The sequence below is a fragment of the Falco cherrug genome, chromosome 6 (assembly GCF_023634085.1).
Source record: "Falco cherrug isolate bFalChe1 chromosome 6, bFalChe1.pri, whole genome shotgun sequence".
In the NCBI taxonomy this organism is placed as follows: domain Eukaryota; kingdom Metazoa; phylum Chordata; class Aves; order Falconiformes; family Falconidae; genus Falco; species Falco cherrug.
In genome coordinates, this window is record NC_073702.1 from 74,424,286 (window position 1) to 74,441,814 (window position 17,529).

At 42.1% G+C, this 17,529-nt stretch overlaps 1 protein-coding gene across 19 annotated transcripts in view; it reads right to left on the bottom strand.

The window, feature by feature from the left end:
- Window positions 1-17,529, bottom strand: part of DTNB (dystrobrevin beta) — a 214,930-nt gene that overhangs the window by 137,418 nt on the left and 59,983 nt on the right. For all 19 annotated transcript variants that reach the window (XR_008732692.1, XR_008732691.1, XM_055713177.1 and 16 more), the window contains one exon: window positions 7,226-7,350. Coding sequence is in view for 17 of the 19 variants with exons in the window: in XM_055713177.1 (XP_055569152.1) it covers window positions 7,226-7,350 (125 nt within the window). In the remaining 2 variants the exon portion in view is untranslated. The remainder of the gene's footprint in view (window positions 1-7,225; window positions 7,351-17,529) is intronic.

The following is a 17,529-nucleotide window of genomic DNA, read 5'->3' on the forward strand; positions in this document are numbered from 1 at the left end:
CCTCTGAGCTTTTTGGCAACTGTAAGAAGAAGAAGAAATTATATCCACTACAAGCAACCTCAGAAAATTAGCTAATGACGTTTTAGCCCCACTGTTAGCACTGCAGAAGCAATAGGCAACCTGGGCCAAGAAATGGGCAGTTTTGTATTGTAAGTGTACTGGTATCCACGTATTTTTCAGCTTTTCAGCAGAACTGTCCCTAGCAGTAGATCAAGGGATATGTTTTTTGACAGGTCATTGCTTCCTCCAGGGTTTTGAGCTGAAGCAATGAAAGGGACCCACGTCACTGGTGCCTGAGAAAGTGTTTGAGGGCAGGAGGAGGGAACACCCAATAAATAGTCTTAGAATTTTAAAATAAGATAAAAATTATGGCAACACGCATCTGATGGTCCAGAAACACCTTTGTAACCTGCAACCCAGTATTCTTACCATAACTCTTCACAAACATCTTGCAAAATTTATTTTCATGTGCAAAGGCAAAGCTTTTACATGTTATCATTGCAAATTTTCTGGGAGGAAACAGATTCAGTGTCAATCCAAAATCTCTTCCCAAATTGGCCATACCACTGCTGGCAGAGAACAGAAAGGTCATTGTGATTTCTGATGGGACACAAGCGATGCAGAACCACACTGCATTTTAAATTCAGCAATTTCTGCCTTTGTCAAAGAGTTAAACTTACTGCCTTGGTCTTTTGAACTCTGGTAGATCTATGAAGTGACATTTTGCCAGTAACATGCTCTAACACAAATTCTAACTTAATGTGACATGCAAATCAGATGAACAAGTCGTCAATCTGTGGGCAGTTTTCCCCATTTAGACCCCACTGCTACACCACTCTTCCATCGTAAAGAAAAGGTATACTTTTTTAACAGCCAGGGCACAGCTACATCACACTGTATACAATATATATTTGTGTATATATATAATATATAGATGCTGGCTAACATCTGTCAGCCATATCATCTTCTATGCAGAGTATCTTTCCCCTGCTTCTACTGCATTGAAGTAAATATTAGCAATACTGGTGACTATTTCCGATACCGTTACGCATTCTCCCATTCCAGGCAGCTCTCTGAAGGGCTGAGCCCAGCCCTGACGGCAGCACCCATGGCCAGGCCTTGCCGGTGGGCACCTGGAGGCAGAGCCCCCGGCGGGCATCGCTAAATCAGCCAGGGACAACCAGCTACAGACCGACGGCCTCAGCTGCCTGCTGCTCTTTGCAGCAGTTTCCAGCCGCGCGGCTTGCCAGCAGAGCTGGGGCCACCACCAACACACACATGCCTCCAGCTTCTCTTCTGGGGGGCGACTTCTGTTCGTCAGAGATTATCGCTCCCTTATTGTGTTGGCCATGCCAGGGCAGAAGGTGCGCACATTAACGTAAGCACAATATGGCCCCTACCTTTATTTTTTGCCAGCAGGAGTGCAAATGCTTTGTGCATCCCTACGAACGCCTCCTCACCCCATTTTCACTGTTCTGCTGAAGGCTGCAAGAAGCATCTCCAGTCCTCTAACGCAAGAAAACTGAAGCAATCCGCAGTCCCCTCTCTCTCCACTGCTTTGCTTACTTGTCACCCGGAGGGACCCACGGCAGACAGACTGCCTTTCTGTGAGCCACCACAGTGGCACGTAGGTTTCCTCTTACAGCCGCCATTGACCGTAGCAGAACTGGTTAGGACAAACCCACCTTCACCAGTGCCACACTGAGCTCCCCCAAGCTGTGCTGCGAAGGGGAACAGCCGCCGAGGTGCCACCTTCTGCTGCCTCTCCTGCGCAGGCACCCATGTCTCCCAGCGAGGGGGGGGACACAGCCCAGGTCAGCGGCATCACCTGCCACAGCTGAGCGCGATGCAGCCCATCTGCCACCACGGCAGTAGCCGTGCCACTGGCAGCAACGGCGTTCAGCAACAGCACAAGAACACCCAAGAGCTGTGATGGTTCCTGTCAGACCATGCTGGCAGCAGTCTTGGTTAAGGACGGAAATTTTTCATGGCCTGTGCAACAGGGTGGTGTCACTGCAAGGATCCACCTCAGATGACACGTTAAAATTAAGGCTTTAACGGGGGTGGGGGTGGGGTGGGGTGGGTTGCATTCACTGTGTCCAGAGCCAGGGGAAAATGATGATGTTATAACCCGAAATAACAGAGCAGCGAAGCAAAACTTAAAGCGATTTCTCCCAGGAAACTGATCCATGTCAAATACCACCTCTGCTTTACCAAACATAAACAAAAAAGGTTTTTAATGCCAGTTATTTTCCATCATGTAGACTGTAAGTCCTTAAAAAAGGGGAGCCTCTGGGTTCCAGCAATCATATTCAGAACACTGACGCCTGAAAAAGATGATGATTCATGCAGGATTACTCTGTACAGCCAGGAAACTCCCACCTAGGCACAGCGTACAAGCCGGGGGAGGAAGCAGAGAGAGAAGGGGAAGAGAAGCAGAATGCACCAAAATAGCAGGAAATAGCAGAATTTCCATTTTTTTGTATTACTGACCCAGCACGGCTGCAGGAATGCAGGTACAGAGAGGTAGAGGTAGTGTCAGAAACACTCACTTATTTTTGAAACTGTAAATAAAGCAAATCCATAACCGCCTTACGGAGCATACGTATGGTGCTCTAGCAATGGATTCTGTAAAATTCCTGACTGAGACTACACTAAAATCTTTGTATACATTTCTCGTATCTCGTAAAGCTATAAGGAAACACTGTAATAACTGAGCTTTTGTCAAGCACAGAACATAAGACTGGCTGGATTCTTTACTTGATTTAAAAACACTCTTCTCCTCTTGGTTTTAAAGTTTCAGTGGCGGAAATTCCACCACCACTTTGGATTTTGGCAATCTAGTCTAACAATTATTTACCTACATTCACTATTAAAAACTTATTTCTTATCTTTTTTCTGAATTTGTCTAGCTTCAACTTCTGGTCTGTGTCTTTTGTTAAGCCTGTCGGCCAAAGCTCCCTGGGATTACATTTAATTTCTCTAGGCTAGATATTTTCAGAAATATCAAGTTATTCCTTAACCCGTGTTATACTTACATTACTTGAACCTCTGGATGCAAAGCTACGCATCCTCCCGTATCTATTTCCAGTCCTTTAATCATCTTCATTGACCTTCTCGAACCCTTTGGTCTTTCAACATTTGCCTTGCCTGTGTGCGCGGTAACTACAGAGCTTTCTGACAACAATCCTGCTGCCACCAGGCACGAAGGGCAAACTCTCCTGGCTGCTCTCTCAGATCCTGCCAGCACCCTTGCTTACAGTATTGTCCTGAAAACGTGCATTCAGTCAACTGCACACTGTGCCCTCCAAACATTTTGAGTCATTCTGCCCAGCATACTGTCCTTTTAATCTTCCTTGTTCCTCCAACAGTTTGCTCATTTGCCTACCAGTACTGATTGTACACGTTTTCCTCCTGGTCATGAAAATGGATGTTAATAGCACAGAAGTGCCGTTTGATCTCTGCAGGACTCCATCTGCAAACACACCCTATTCAGGAACCTTCTTTCCGCAGTAATTTTGAGGACGATGAGCTAAACAATATTTTTTTCCCAATCTGCTGTATCTGTGCTGTATTATTGTTTTCTAAATTATTCAACGCTCATAATAAATGCATTACACAAACACTATCACTTTATTAATCAAAACTGATCTCCTAAAAAAAGATACTAGCAGAGTCTGACTGTATTGAATTGCCAAAAGCCTATGCCTGATTGGCACGGCTTACTTTTTTATTTACTGATCAACAAATGAGCTTATCTACTGCTCAATTATTTTATTCACCATCAAAGTCATGTTGGTAAACACAACGTGTCAGAGATCGCCCTGTTTGACTTCATCTTCATTCCCCACCCCCCCTTGAAAACAGAAATGAGATCATATGAATTTTCTTCCAGTGCTCTGGGAACTTTCCAATGCTCCAAGACATATCAACAATCAGCAGGAAGTATCCAAATTAAATTCTTTCAAAATGCGGTTTGGGCTGCAAACATAGAAGGTGCAACTCAACACCCTTCCGGATTATCTCGCAAGGTTAAGTACCTCACCAGCAGCATGTTGCAGAATTGCCATTCCCCACGCCACACCACCACCTGTAAACTATTCTCCAATAACCTTGAAACCATCAGTTTACATTCTTTGCTACCAAGTTTTGTGTCTTCTCCTTCCCTTAATGAGTATAGCTGGTTTTTCTTCCCTTCCAAGCCTTGTTTTCCCTGGAACGTTTGGCCAAGTATTCTTAAACTGTTCCTAGTTATTAATATTTTTATTTTTTATTTAGTCAGCTGAAGTTGATTTCAGCTGTGCAAGACAGCCTCTTCTAAAGCAGGATTGTAAGATCCTGATGTGCACCTCATTTACATGAAACAAATGCAATCAGGTCATGATCACTGACACCTAACTAATGACTCATTGTGGCCCTGAGCAATTCCTCTTTATAAGTTGAGTTCCATTAAAGAATCTCCCCTGGCTATGTCACTTTTCACACGTAAAAACTGGGAGTTGGGAGGGGTTTGTGTGCCTTTTTTTAATTTATTTCAGTGGTATCACTTACACAGAAACCCCCAAACTTCACTTTTTAAACTCTTCACTTATATAAAAAACTCAGTAGGTCTTTTTGGTCTGATGTTCATACTATTTTCATGTGATTGAGTGTTTAATATAAATCATCTACTTACATTATTTTTACACCCAACGGTTATCTGTTGTTCCTGGAGTCGTCCTTGTAGCATCAGGCAGTATTTCCCAATACTTTGGTTTCTTAGGGTACACTTTCACACTTTCTTTTCCACCCCCCCTCACCTTTTTTTAATTAAAGCTGACAGCACAGAGCAGATGTCTCCGAGCTGTCTTGCTGCTGCCAAGAGCGCCTGGGCAGCCGTCCCGGCCGTGGCGGAACGCACTGTGCTGTACCCCTACCCGTGTCCCCCCAGGGCCATGTGCTCCTGCCAGGCTCCCCAGGGTGCCCCCAGCACCCTTTTGCCCATCTTCTCACAGCAGCATCTCCCCAGCCAGCTCCCACTGCTGCTGCCTCTGGGCTCAGGACAAAGGCAATGCCATGCCTGGGGGTTGAGGTTCGTGTCATCTGTCACTGACCGGCAGCAAAAAGCAAGCTCGGAGGCACTCTTCTGCCAGCACCCTCGGTGGGTCACGCGTTTAAAATGCAAACCACGGAAGTAAGCCACCCAGCCTTCCCTTTACCATTCTAGCTGAGGACTGAAACCTGTTCGATCCATTAATGAATTAATGAGTCCTAGCACAAGAAAGAAGCAATTCATCAAACTTGGCAACTGCGTCAGAAGTAAAACTTGGGCTGGTAGTTTTGGGATCAGTTTCTGCAGCCTTCCTTCATGCAGGCAGTCACAATACCATCGCTGTAATTATTTTCATACACTGTACTTAGGCAATTACATATGCTTTTATTTTTTATAGCAGTATTGTAAACTACTGATTTTCTCTTGTGAATGTAAGTGCATTTCAACATGGAAGCAGCACAGAGGAAAACCTAAAAACGTGAACAGATTCGTGATCTGATAAGCTTTTAAACATGAAATTGTTTTCTGTGAGGCTCAGCAGCACCTTTATGACAGAAAATCCAGATTTTAAGCTAAGTGACAAGCTCTACGACACAGCCCGGCCAAGGCATGGCGCTCATTCTGCAGACAAGGTATAACCTTCTCCTGCGGGTCTGATACGCTGTTTGTTTAGGAGAACACAGACTTCAGCTCTGAATGGAACAGTAGCATAATAGGCTTATTTATTTATTTAAAAAATGTGAGTGCAATTTCACAGAGCAAATCAGAACAATTATACTCCATTAAATCAGATCAACTCCCCTCACTGCACAGGACTAAAGCAAGCGTTATAGAAGTTGGTAAATATTCAGTGATGCAAGAGCTGGAAAAAACAATCACACAACTAAGCAGAAATTGGTAAAGCTCAAAACTACGTTGTTGAGGAGTCCAGCATTGCAACCACTCTTCCAAGTCACATTATGGATCTTCTTCTATGCTTTACACAAAAGAAAGCCACGTGAGTATTGTGCCATACTACGATAAGCTTTATATTTCTCACCTTTCCAATATTCTGACAAGCTAACCTCCAGCTTTTTCTTAATGACTGCCACAACTGTTAAAAGGAGCGTACGGAAGAGCCAGTCAATCAAAATCATATCGCATTAGGAAAGGGCAAAGCAGCACATCCCAATATTGAACTGTCAGAGGTTATAAGCCATTCAGATTGGAATACCTTGGTTCTCCATTCAGAAATTGTGACAGAAAACAGTTCAAGAAGAATCTCATATTTATGATGTCAAAAGAAAACCAGAAGTGCATCAACCCCACTTACCCTCAGAACTGCAAATTACTGCATACTCATGAAAACGAGAGTTCTCCATTTTATATAAACTATATACCTTTGCTTTGCTCCTCGCTCCTCTCTATAGCACAGGCTTAAATGTAGGTATATGAAAAGACTTTCTCAAGACTCTGTAGGAAATTAAAACAGATCTATTTGGAGGCTTAGCTTATTATACATACACAGTAACAGAATTTGTTTGGGTGGTTTTTTGTCTCAGGCTTTACTTTTGATGTGAAAACTGACAAATGGAGGAAGCAGACTGATTTCAAGTCTGTTCAAACCAACACCACTACAATGGCATTTCACTAAAATCATTCCATCGGTTTGACAATAAGGTCAGAAGGAAAGGGTAACAACAATGCCATTGAACAGAAAAACACAGTAAACCTCTCAGTGAAACAAATACAAACGTAAAGTCAATGGTCCCAGGCAGCAGTGCCAAGCCAAGCCCTGCTACTGCTGATATTAGGCAACGTTAACTTGCAAGTAAACATGTCTAACATTGTTTTGTTTATATTATTTATATCTATAATGAGAAAATAAGAGTCTGATCCAATATGGTGATGTACAAAAGGTAAGGCTGATTGTTACTTTGATATGCCAATAGATGCAAGTAGAACATACAGTCAGGCCTTAGTCTAACTGCACACAAACATATTCTGTATCTCTCTTTTGCCAACGAGACATTTTCAACAAAGCAGTATGTTTGAAATATTTTTTCAGAGAAACATAACAGTTTCAGCATCACAACTTTATAATTCTAATTTAAGGGCTCCTTTCTGCTAGCCTATTCCAAAGTCAAATAGAGCCACAAATACCTTGCTTTGTATCACTGATTAAGTGAAAAGTAGGTTAAAATAGATACTCACACTATATGTGCAAGATCAAGTGGCTTTTCTGGCTGCTCAGGAAATACAGGACGAGGTGGTTCTCTACTTGGTACGCAACCAAGCGATTTACTAATTGCATGGCTCAGCTTCTTTGCAGGTGATTTCTGTTTTTGAAAAGAATGACAAAAATGAGTTGACTACTACAAAGAGCAGGCTGATATGTGCAATCAAATAACACAGAAGTGTAAAAAAATGCACAGTACTAGAATATCCAGAAATATCCAGTTACATTCTATCATATCTGAGAAATCAGAACAGACACTACAGAGGCAGACAAGTTTTGAGGTTTGGTTTTCTTTTGTGTGTGCTATAATATTGAAAAATGAAAGTAGTTAAACAAAAGTATGTAAGAAACACCAGACAATCAGTTGATTTCTTCATCTATCAGGAATTAAATCAAGGGGCAATCATATCCAGTTAAGGGATTTCTTATACTTACTCACAACACCTTCTGAAAACCCACTCTGTAGTTTGCAGGGAAGGCAGGGGAAGAGCAAAGGACATGGTACACCAGCCGACAGATCACCTGTGTGCACAGCCTTACCACCCGCTGGCACTGCACTCCCTTCCCACCTGCCAGAATCCACCGAACTTGGTGCTACACCCACCTCCTCCCTCCGTTGCAAATTGGTTTTGAGAGACAGCTTTCAAATTTTTTGTTCATCATGGGCAAAGTCAAGGTGAAACACAGTGCTAAGACATACACAGCTGGCCGGTTTATTTTTCTTTCACAAATTCACTTGGTTGTGCTGACTAATCCCACAGGAGCAGCTGTCCTGGGATCATCTACGCGAGGCTGAACGGCTGGTGACAAGTGTGACCAAACACACAAGAAAGGATAGCTGGCCTGAGTCACACACTTAAAATGTGCTTTAAAGTCCAATGTTGACTTACAAAATTAAGTCTTAAAATGTTATTACATCCAGCAAACTTGTGCCAGTGATATGGGAGGCCAGATTATGCTCAGAGGTAACCTAGTAGTTTTGTTTTTCTGATCTGACTAACAGTACACATGTGTAACCTAGTTACTCCTACACAATTTTTTTACTACTCCTGTAAGACATTCCAAAGTGGAATTAGAACCAATTCTCAAGGCACATTCAAATCAAAATTCAGATTTACACTGACTTAAACAGGAGGCAAGGCTACCCAGGACAGAAGTTACACATATAGTTACAATTGATTTAAATTAGTAGCTAGCAATAACTAATATTTACTACACTGAAATAAACAATTAGTAATTATTAAATAAGGAAGGCTCTTCAACTCTGGGCCTCTTGGCTTTAGCAATATAAAACAGGCAAGAAAGGCTTTTTTGAGTGGAGAAGCTGCGTGCGAGGAAGTTGTCCCCTCTGTGGATTTACTTGGTTTGTAGTAGATTGGGATGCATTTTAAGTATAAAGTAAAATAGTAATATCAATTGGAAAAGAATGGAAAAAGAGAAGAATTCTTTTCAAATGAGAAAAGAAAGATGAGCTGGACGCTGTGAGAACATATTAGGATAACTGGTTCTTAACTGAAGATATATTATCCTCCTTCAACTACCTTACAATTCAAAGTCAATGCTAATTGAAAACTGTAAAACCCATGAATTCAGAGGCTGCCTCATACTGATGCATGTAGTCTTGGGAGAAAAAAACAGTATTGCTCATGACCACATTCTTCCCTGGAGTACAGGTGAGAGAAGATCTGAGTGGTAGCTACAGTCAAACTCCAGTCACACGCCTCCATCAGCATCTAACGCTGCTTTACAATGTATAGGCGGGCCTGGTTACTGTGTTAAGACCATACCGTTTCACAAATTAAACCAATTAGTGAACATGCTGCAGCCTAATTCCTTTCAGATTCTGAAATTTTTATTCATTAGCCCACAAATCCCACCTGTGAAGCAGGAGAACGCAGGAAGGCCGTGGAGAACCAGCCATACAACCCCTCGGTGAAATAGGCAATGGAGCTTCCCCATAGATTATCTTTGGCTTTTGCAGACAAAAAAGGCTTGGCCCTATCAAAGTACCACTGCAAAAATCTTGTGATGGGTATAAGATTCTTATCTCCTCTCACCCAGAAGGGCTTCAGTAGGATCTCAAGATAATTAACTACTTCAGGCTAGTCTCCTATAGGGAGCTCTGTAAATCAGCATGTTCAGAAGCACTTCAGCTTACTAATTCACTAAATAGTAAGTGCTAAAAAAAACACATACTGATGGTAAGCTGATGGGTTTCCTTTTTCTTTTCCCCCCCCCTCTCTTTTTATATTTTTAATGTGTTGAGAAAACCTGGTAGATTGCAATCAGTGGACGATCCCTGCAAACAGTGCTGAAGTGCATGCATGGCACTCTCACGATGAAAGGTTCTACAGGTGGTTATCAGCCTTTAATTATTTTGAAATGCTAAGAAAAACACAATCCAATCTTTATATTACTACTAAGTCCACAGTAAAATTTACATTATGCACACGAATGTGATCATACCAAAATTCCAGATTTCCTAAATTAATTCTTCTACATGTTGAAAAAGTCCGCATTTATTTCTCTCTCAATTTGTTCCCAACTCCTTCTTCCCTTTAGAGTATTTCCCACTTACCCTTTACCCTGTTCATCCTTCGGTTTCTGCAGACCATCTATTCTCAGCATGCCTTTTCTGTGACCTCCTCTTTGCAGTATTTTTAGGCTATTTTAAAGGGCTTTTTCCATTGTGGTAACAAACACTATATCCTATTGTGCTACCCTGCTATTTATTTTGTCAAACAAATGCAGTACTGTCTAGAATGCCATACAACCGAGCCACTACTGCAGCTTCGCTTTCTGAAAATTATAGGGGAAAGATAATTTCCATTGATCCCAACTTTTTGATAATGCTTCTCAGTGCAGCTGACAGTGAAAAACAGCACAGCATGCTGAATGAGCACAGTACTTCACAGGCAAGTATAACTCTTATGCGTATTTCATTTCCCTGAGAAATACCTATTTTTTCCTTTCAATTAGCTGAATTCTACTTTAGCAATTTCTAATAAAAAACACCTCTCTCTCTCTCATCGTTGTCTCCAACCTTGACCTCCTGCCTGTTTAACATCATCTGCATTCTGCAAAGATGGGAAAGTCTCCCTTTCAAGAAAAGCAGAAAACACCAAGCCCCAGAGGGACACAATCCCCTTGTCCACCACCACCGCAAACCCTCAAATACCACAATCCCCTTCCCCATCGCTGATACCATCCCTGCGAACCTCGGCACATAGCACCATCCACTGGCCCATCACTAGCTCTGCTGTGGTTTTACCACCTTCTTCCTCCCCAGCTGTTCAACTTGTTTCTTCTTGACTTTAATCTATGTTTCTAAATAGCTGGAGGCAAACTATGCCTTATGAAGCATCCGTAACTTTTGTCGCAACAGGTTCTCAGTCAGTTTGGAACTTGGATGTACTACTGCAAAAGCCCCAGCATTCATAAATTTCAACTGCAAATAAGCAGTTAAAACTAATAAAGAATTTCAGACTTTGAAAAAGGTTTCACACATTCTAGGGTCCAATTTATGGTCTTATTTCTCTTCAGCTTTAGATGGGAAAACAGCCTGGGTGCCTTTATTTTCAGGGGCTTTCAACCACTTCACATTTCCTTCTGCTACAGAAGCGTAACTGTAGAAACCAGCCGACAACGTGCGGCTCTACCTTCCGCTTCACCCATGTGCTCTCCTAGGAACGGCTGGCAGGCAATCCATTTTGTTTTACTTCCTAAATGGGCACGGTACATGACTCAGCAGGATTTGCATCGCTGTGGCCATTAGATCAGCCTGATGCTAAGTGCGGTCGATGAGCCAAACAACAGCCTGGCACATCAGGGAAACGTCTGCTCTTTATCCGCACACAACATTTCGGCAACCTTCCTGAGCCCAGGTATTCCTGGGTTTGGTTTTCCTCCCAAATATTGTCATCTAGCAACTTTCTTCCCCCTTTTACTGATCAGGTAATTGCCAAGGCATTCACGAAACATTTCCTCTCCGTGTTGTCCCAAAAGGTTCACGAGATGCAGACGTCAGCTTGGCTCCAGCAATGCGCCAGCAGCGCTGCCGCTGGAGTGCATCAGCAAGGAACAACCACAGTGCTTTTTGCAGGACTCCTGCTTTCCAGCACAACAGAGCCTTCTAAGCTCTACAGTCTTTCTGAGATTCCTTCTCCAGCAAACTCTCTCAGCCTCACTGCATTATCTAGACCTATCAGTGGAGGATACCTACCTTTTTCCCGGGTCTATCAATAAACACTCAAAATAAACACTTTCTGCTGCTTTTTCACCATGCACAGAATAATAAAATTTGTGAGAAATGTTTTCCACCTGTTACTGTGTTCAAGGAATCAATGAATCTTCTCAATAGTTACACTGTATGCAGTGACCAGACATTCCAGTGGATCCCCTTCCTTTTGAGCTGGTTATCCGAGACACACATTTTTGCGTTTCCTGCCTTCTGAAACACCTATGAAGTTTGGAGTCAGGTGAACTACTGATTTATATACCAATCCAGATATCCCGATAGCCAGAACTGTTTCTATAACATCACTTTCACCACCACTTTCTAAATGATACATTTTCATACATTTTTCAACTGAACAAGGAATTGAGGTCAGAAGCGACCAGGTGAATGTTACAGAAGCTGTCGTTCTCCCAGCACAGCACCGGCCTGCACGCACATCTTCTGCAGCCACCGCAGCGGTAAGCTGCAAAACGGCACTCCTTGGTGCTGCTGCTGGAGCTCGTAAGCAGGAGAAAACACAGATTTCATGATCCAAAACAGTGTCTACCCACCAGCAAGCGCATCTGGCTTCTCAAGGGGGTCAGAGAAAGCTCAAAAAAAAGGAGAAGAAAAGCTTCTGAGAGGCTGGAATGTTTGTTTTCTTCTGTAACAGAAGAAGTTGAAGGAGACCCTGACTGTGCACTCTACCTCTTCAGGTGATTTCACGTTCCACTTGTACAGCCACAAGGTAAGGTTAAAATACCTTTCCTATTAACCATTGAATCACTTTCCCTTTGGCACTGATCCCGAGAAACAAATGCAAACCAAACACACACACGGAGTTCAGTTATTTCAGTAAACGTATCATCAATACATCAGCCAAAGGACTGTCCTGGATTCTACATTTTTATTTAATACACAATCATGGGTTTATCCAACTTAACTATAAACAAAGCACAACCAACATACAACTTATGCAGTGATGCCTGCGTAAGTGTGCAACTAGCCTATAAATAAAAGTCATTTTAAGTGCTAGAACGACTAATTCTTCCCAGAGAGCAAGAAGACAGGTGTCTGCATGTAGCTGCACTGTGCGGGTCCGGTGCTGCTTGCCCACTTGTGGCTGCAAGCCCGTCTCTGCGGCTGCTTCCCGAGAGCAGCGAGTCAGACCGCTCTGAAGGGACCTCCTGTGAAAAACACGGCAAGTGCAGAGCGTGCACGTTCTTAACTAAGTTTAGACAAAACTGAGTTGCGCCTGCACCCAGACAAGCGTTTCCCTCAGAGTTGCCTAGATCTGCGCAAACACACAGGGCTGAGAGACGTGCATCAAATGCGAACGGACCGGCCACTTTCTGCTGGGAAAACTGTTATTATTGACAGATACCACTGAAAACCTGTGTGATCTGTACAAAAGTGGTGAGAAATTATCGGTAAAACGCAACTGTCATGTTCCATATGTTTGAAACCCTGTTGCCAGATCCTTTTCCTTTCAGAACGGTTTACAGATCCTGTCTCTCTGACCACCCGCCTTCCTAGCAAAGGCTACCTCTGTTAAAAAAATAAAAATAAAAATACTTCCATCATGGAATGAGAAAGCTGGAATATACAAACCACATTACCAACAGTTGTCTTTCTACCTTTTTTCTAATTGTCTATTTATAAATCACGTCCACCTCAACCAACAGGGTCTAGCAAACAATTGGTGTGATGGGCTTAGAAGTTTCACGAAAAACTGAACTGCAACTCGGTTGGCAAGAACATTTGTTTGAAAACTGAGATTAATGTTATCTGTCATCGTCCCCACCCAGCCCCTCCAAGATCTGCCTCACTTTACTGATATGACTGGTAATATCATAAACTACAAAGGATGCAAACATGAAGTAAGGCAGCCCACCTGCCCTTCTTCTATACTTCAAACAGGCAAGCAAGCAAAAAAAAAATAATTCAGAGTCAGCACGTGGAGAACTTTCCCTCTTTTCCCAGCAGAGGAATTGTGCTGAGCAGCCAAACAAATCAAGCAGAAAGAAGCCCATATGGTAAGTGAAGTGGGTATAATGCACATATGGAAACGGTACAGCGAGAAAGAAGGTAAAGCAGATGTGCCTGCCTCCAGGTCTCTGCAGAGGACCAGTGGTCACCCCGATGCCCACATCACCCTGATGTCTAGGTCACCCCGACTGCCAGGCAGGCTGCCTGCCTGTGTGCAAGAGCGGCGTGCCCTCTGCTGGGAAACGCCACCTTAGAAAAGGGGTTTCACATCATTTGAAAACAGGAGCCCATGTGATGGTGGCAGTCCACACAGACAGCAACGTGACAGGGATGCAGAGCACATTATTTAATAGCGCGTCCCCTTCTGACTTGTTTTCTGGGGGACCCAAAAAAAACATCTTCAAAAAGTTTTAATAACTTTAAGGCAGTCTAAATGGGAATTAAAATGAACCAGAAATACGAGATGTAATTTTGACAGCAAAATCTTATTAACAGCTACTTACAGTGTTGTTAGACTTTAACTTGGTAGATAAAAGGGTCTGTCTTTTGGTTTAGATTCGATTAGTACCCAGTATAATGACTTCCCAACGGAAGCCATAGATATTATCACTATAGAAACAGCTAAACATTGGTTTGGTTTGTTGATACATACTCCGAAGCCACCATGTTAAGGGTGGTTATAAATAACAAACATTCCATTATTTATAGCAGGAAGAATGTTGTAACTCAACTACAGCTGATAATAAGCCATCAAACCTCATCCCCTAGAGTATAAGCCTTTAGGGTAACTTGGCTATTTTAACATTTTGCCTGAAATTTATAGAGGACAGAGGCTGCTTCAGTTCAGCAGATGTAACAAAAAAATAAACAGAAGGAACAAGGACTAATCTACATGCTTTCAAAATGAACAACTGGATTTTCAGTCCTGCTGGGTGTACATAACTAAATGAATCAGTACTTAAGGCTTTAAACAAATAAAACAAAAAAAACCAAAACAAAACAAAATTGAAATAGCCCAGAAGGAAAAATTTAGAGAGTGAAGTGGGTTTTTTCCCCGCCTCAAACAGGCCCCAACAAGCAAAGTGTTCAGGTAGAAAAGCCTCTTTCAAAAAAAAAAAAAAATGTTTCTGCCTTATACACACATCTATAAAATCACTAGAGTAATATATGCGTATTACATGTATTATTTTTATATTTATTTAAAGTTTGCTGTATTATGATTCATAGTATCAAAAATTATCAAAGGCACTTCAGAATTTCAAGAAAAATAAAATACTTATTAATGCTTATACTGGGTCTTAGGGCTCCAAAACTCTGAAAATACACCATACAAGACTGAACTAGAACTGGCTGGATTGAAAACCTAGGAAAAATACATATTTTTTTTTTTATTGTGTCAGAGTACCAGTTAATGTCTGCAGACCTGGTCAGCAGGAGCCTTCGGGTCTTCACTCACGAAACTATTGCTGAGTACACACACAAGAGGTCATGCTATTTCAGCTGAAGCTGCACCAGCGTCAAGTAAAACCAAAGAGTTAGATGCACATCTTGCAGTCACGTTTTCCTTTCCAAACACCATATAGTGTTTGCACAACTGTCAGACAACAAACAGTCTGATGTTGCTGGTGTATGTTCAGTTCATAAGCAGCTGTAACATCCCCAAACAGTTTTCTGCAGAACTGCTCCCCAGCCTTGTAACCTTCAGGAAACTTTGCAGCTGCTTAATCCCACCTGGGAACTTTGCAATTTTCTGTACTGAACTGCATCTTTTGGAAAATTTCAGTGATGCAGAATAGACCCCTTCAAATTCATTACCTTTGATGGATGCTCTTCATCTTTGTGTCAGGTTCAGCTCTGCCCCTTTACCATCAGTACTAGCCACCCAACTAATGAAGGCAGAAGTGTCCCACTGAAGACTGATGTGATTCAGATCCCTGACCTCACCAACTGATGGATTTCCTTGTCTGTCATTTAACTAGCAGTACAGTCCAAATCCAAAATTACAATACATTTTTTTAAATTAAGAAATACTGATTTTCAATTTTCATAAAATGAACACACGAGACTTGTAAAAGTTTAAAAAAAATTGAAAGAAAAAATATGCAAGAGACATCTCTCAAAAGAACCCTCTTCCATGCTCAGTTTAAAGGAGAAACCCCAGTCTGTACTAGCATTTTACATATCCCTGAATTTTTTAGTCCATTTAAAACACTCTGTTCCTTAAAAAAAACAGCAAATGGTTAAAAAGGCTCAGAAGTAAGTTTCTAGAGTTAGTGGCAGAAATATTACTTTAGACTACAGGAACATAAATGCTCCTTATTATCTTATTGTTTACTGAAATTTCTCCATTTTTGTCCTTGATTTCCATCTTTCGTCTTTGCTTCACCTTTAGACAAATAGAGTTTGATTTGGATGCTGACTATGCTGAACAAGAAATGTAAATACCTCTTTCCCTCTTCATGCCTTTTATTCTTTTGACTCACATCCAGGCGTAACTCTATAGTTGAACTACACAAACCCCCTGCAAACAGATTTACCTAAGCACACCTTGTAAGTGTTCCTCCCATTTCACCCACTGCTGCAATTCCTTATTAGCATGAGTTATGTCTTGTTTCTGTACCAGAGAGCCATATTTGCTGCTGCTAAAATTCCTTTTACAGACTTCTGGACCAATTGTTGTTACGCATTAATGTTTTCATGGGATCAGACGTTAAAACCTAGTCCTTCCAAGGTTCCAAACTATCATTATTTTCTTTCACAGAATCACAGAATGGGTTGGGTGGGAAGGGACCTCAAAGACCATCCAGTTCCCACCCCCCTGCCACGGGCAGGGCCCCCTCCCCCCAGCCCAGGCTGCCCCCAGCCCCGTCCAGCCTGGCCTTGAGCCCTGCCAGGGATGGGGCACCCACAGCTGCTCTGGGCAGCCTGGGCCAGCGCCTCGCCGCCCTCACAGGGAAGAATTTCTTCCTCATCTCTCATCTCCATCTCCCCTCTCTCATGTAAAGCCATTCCCTCTTGTCCTATAACTACATGCCCTTGCAAAATGATACATTCTTTCCTTTCTTCTGTAAAAACTGTTTCCCTGTATCTTCTGCTTTTTCCAGTAATCCACTACTTCCAGTTCTGTGCTTTGCTTAATTTTCCTTCTGTTTGTGCAATTCCCTCTTCTTCTACATGAAAAGTACAGAAGGAAACAATTCCAGAGCCACCACCTGGTCCTGATGGCAGATAATTTGAATTCTTGATCTCCAAGCAAGGTGGCTACACTCCGGTTATCTAGTAGGCATGGTTCCTCACCTGTGCCAACTCCTAAACCTTACCATAGGAGCTGCTCGGCAGAGTGCCGTTCGGTGCAAGCTAAAGCTAGGGATTGTTCTGGCTGTCTGGCAGATCACATCATGCAACAACCTTCACTGTTTCATTTACCAGAAGAGCAACAGTTTGAATATCCTCCTTCTCCACTTCTATAACTTCCCACTCCTCCAATTCACATTACACCTTCAAATATTCTCTACAGCCTCGTAAAAATCAAATGCCTTGAAAGTCAATACCGGGATGAGCGGTTCGGAGATCCCAGTACTAGAACGGGGCACAGTCCGTCTGACCTGACTCACTGCAAATGCAGGTCAGGCACTTCAGAAGGCAATATCTACGTTACAGTTAGAGCTACTATTTAGATACGTCTTTGTATTAAAAAATCCTGACTGGACTTATATATACTTAAGAGGATAATAATCTACTGGTGGTTTAGATTAAACGTTCCAGAAGTTTATTACCCATATAGTTAAAAAAGGCCAATATTTAAGACTGAATTTTCCTGTCTTCACCTTCCAACTGCTGAATGGCATTAAGGTCCAATTTTCTAAATGAAACAGTAATACTGTAATAACTCTCCCTCATGAAGATAATTACTAATTATAATCCAACCATCATTTGAACTTCTCTTTGAATAAGTAAAAGGCTGGGCTTAATCTTTTGCCATAAAATGGGGGGTTTATATCTAAAATTGTCTATTATTTTTTGAGATGCAATTATCATATTTATCCAACTGAATGCTGTTTCTTATACAATTTC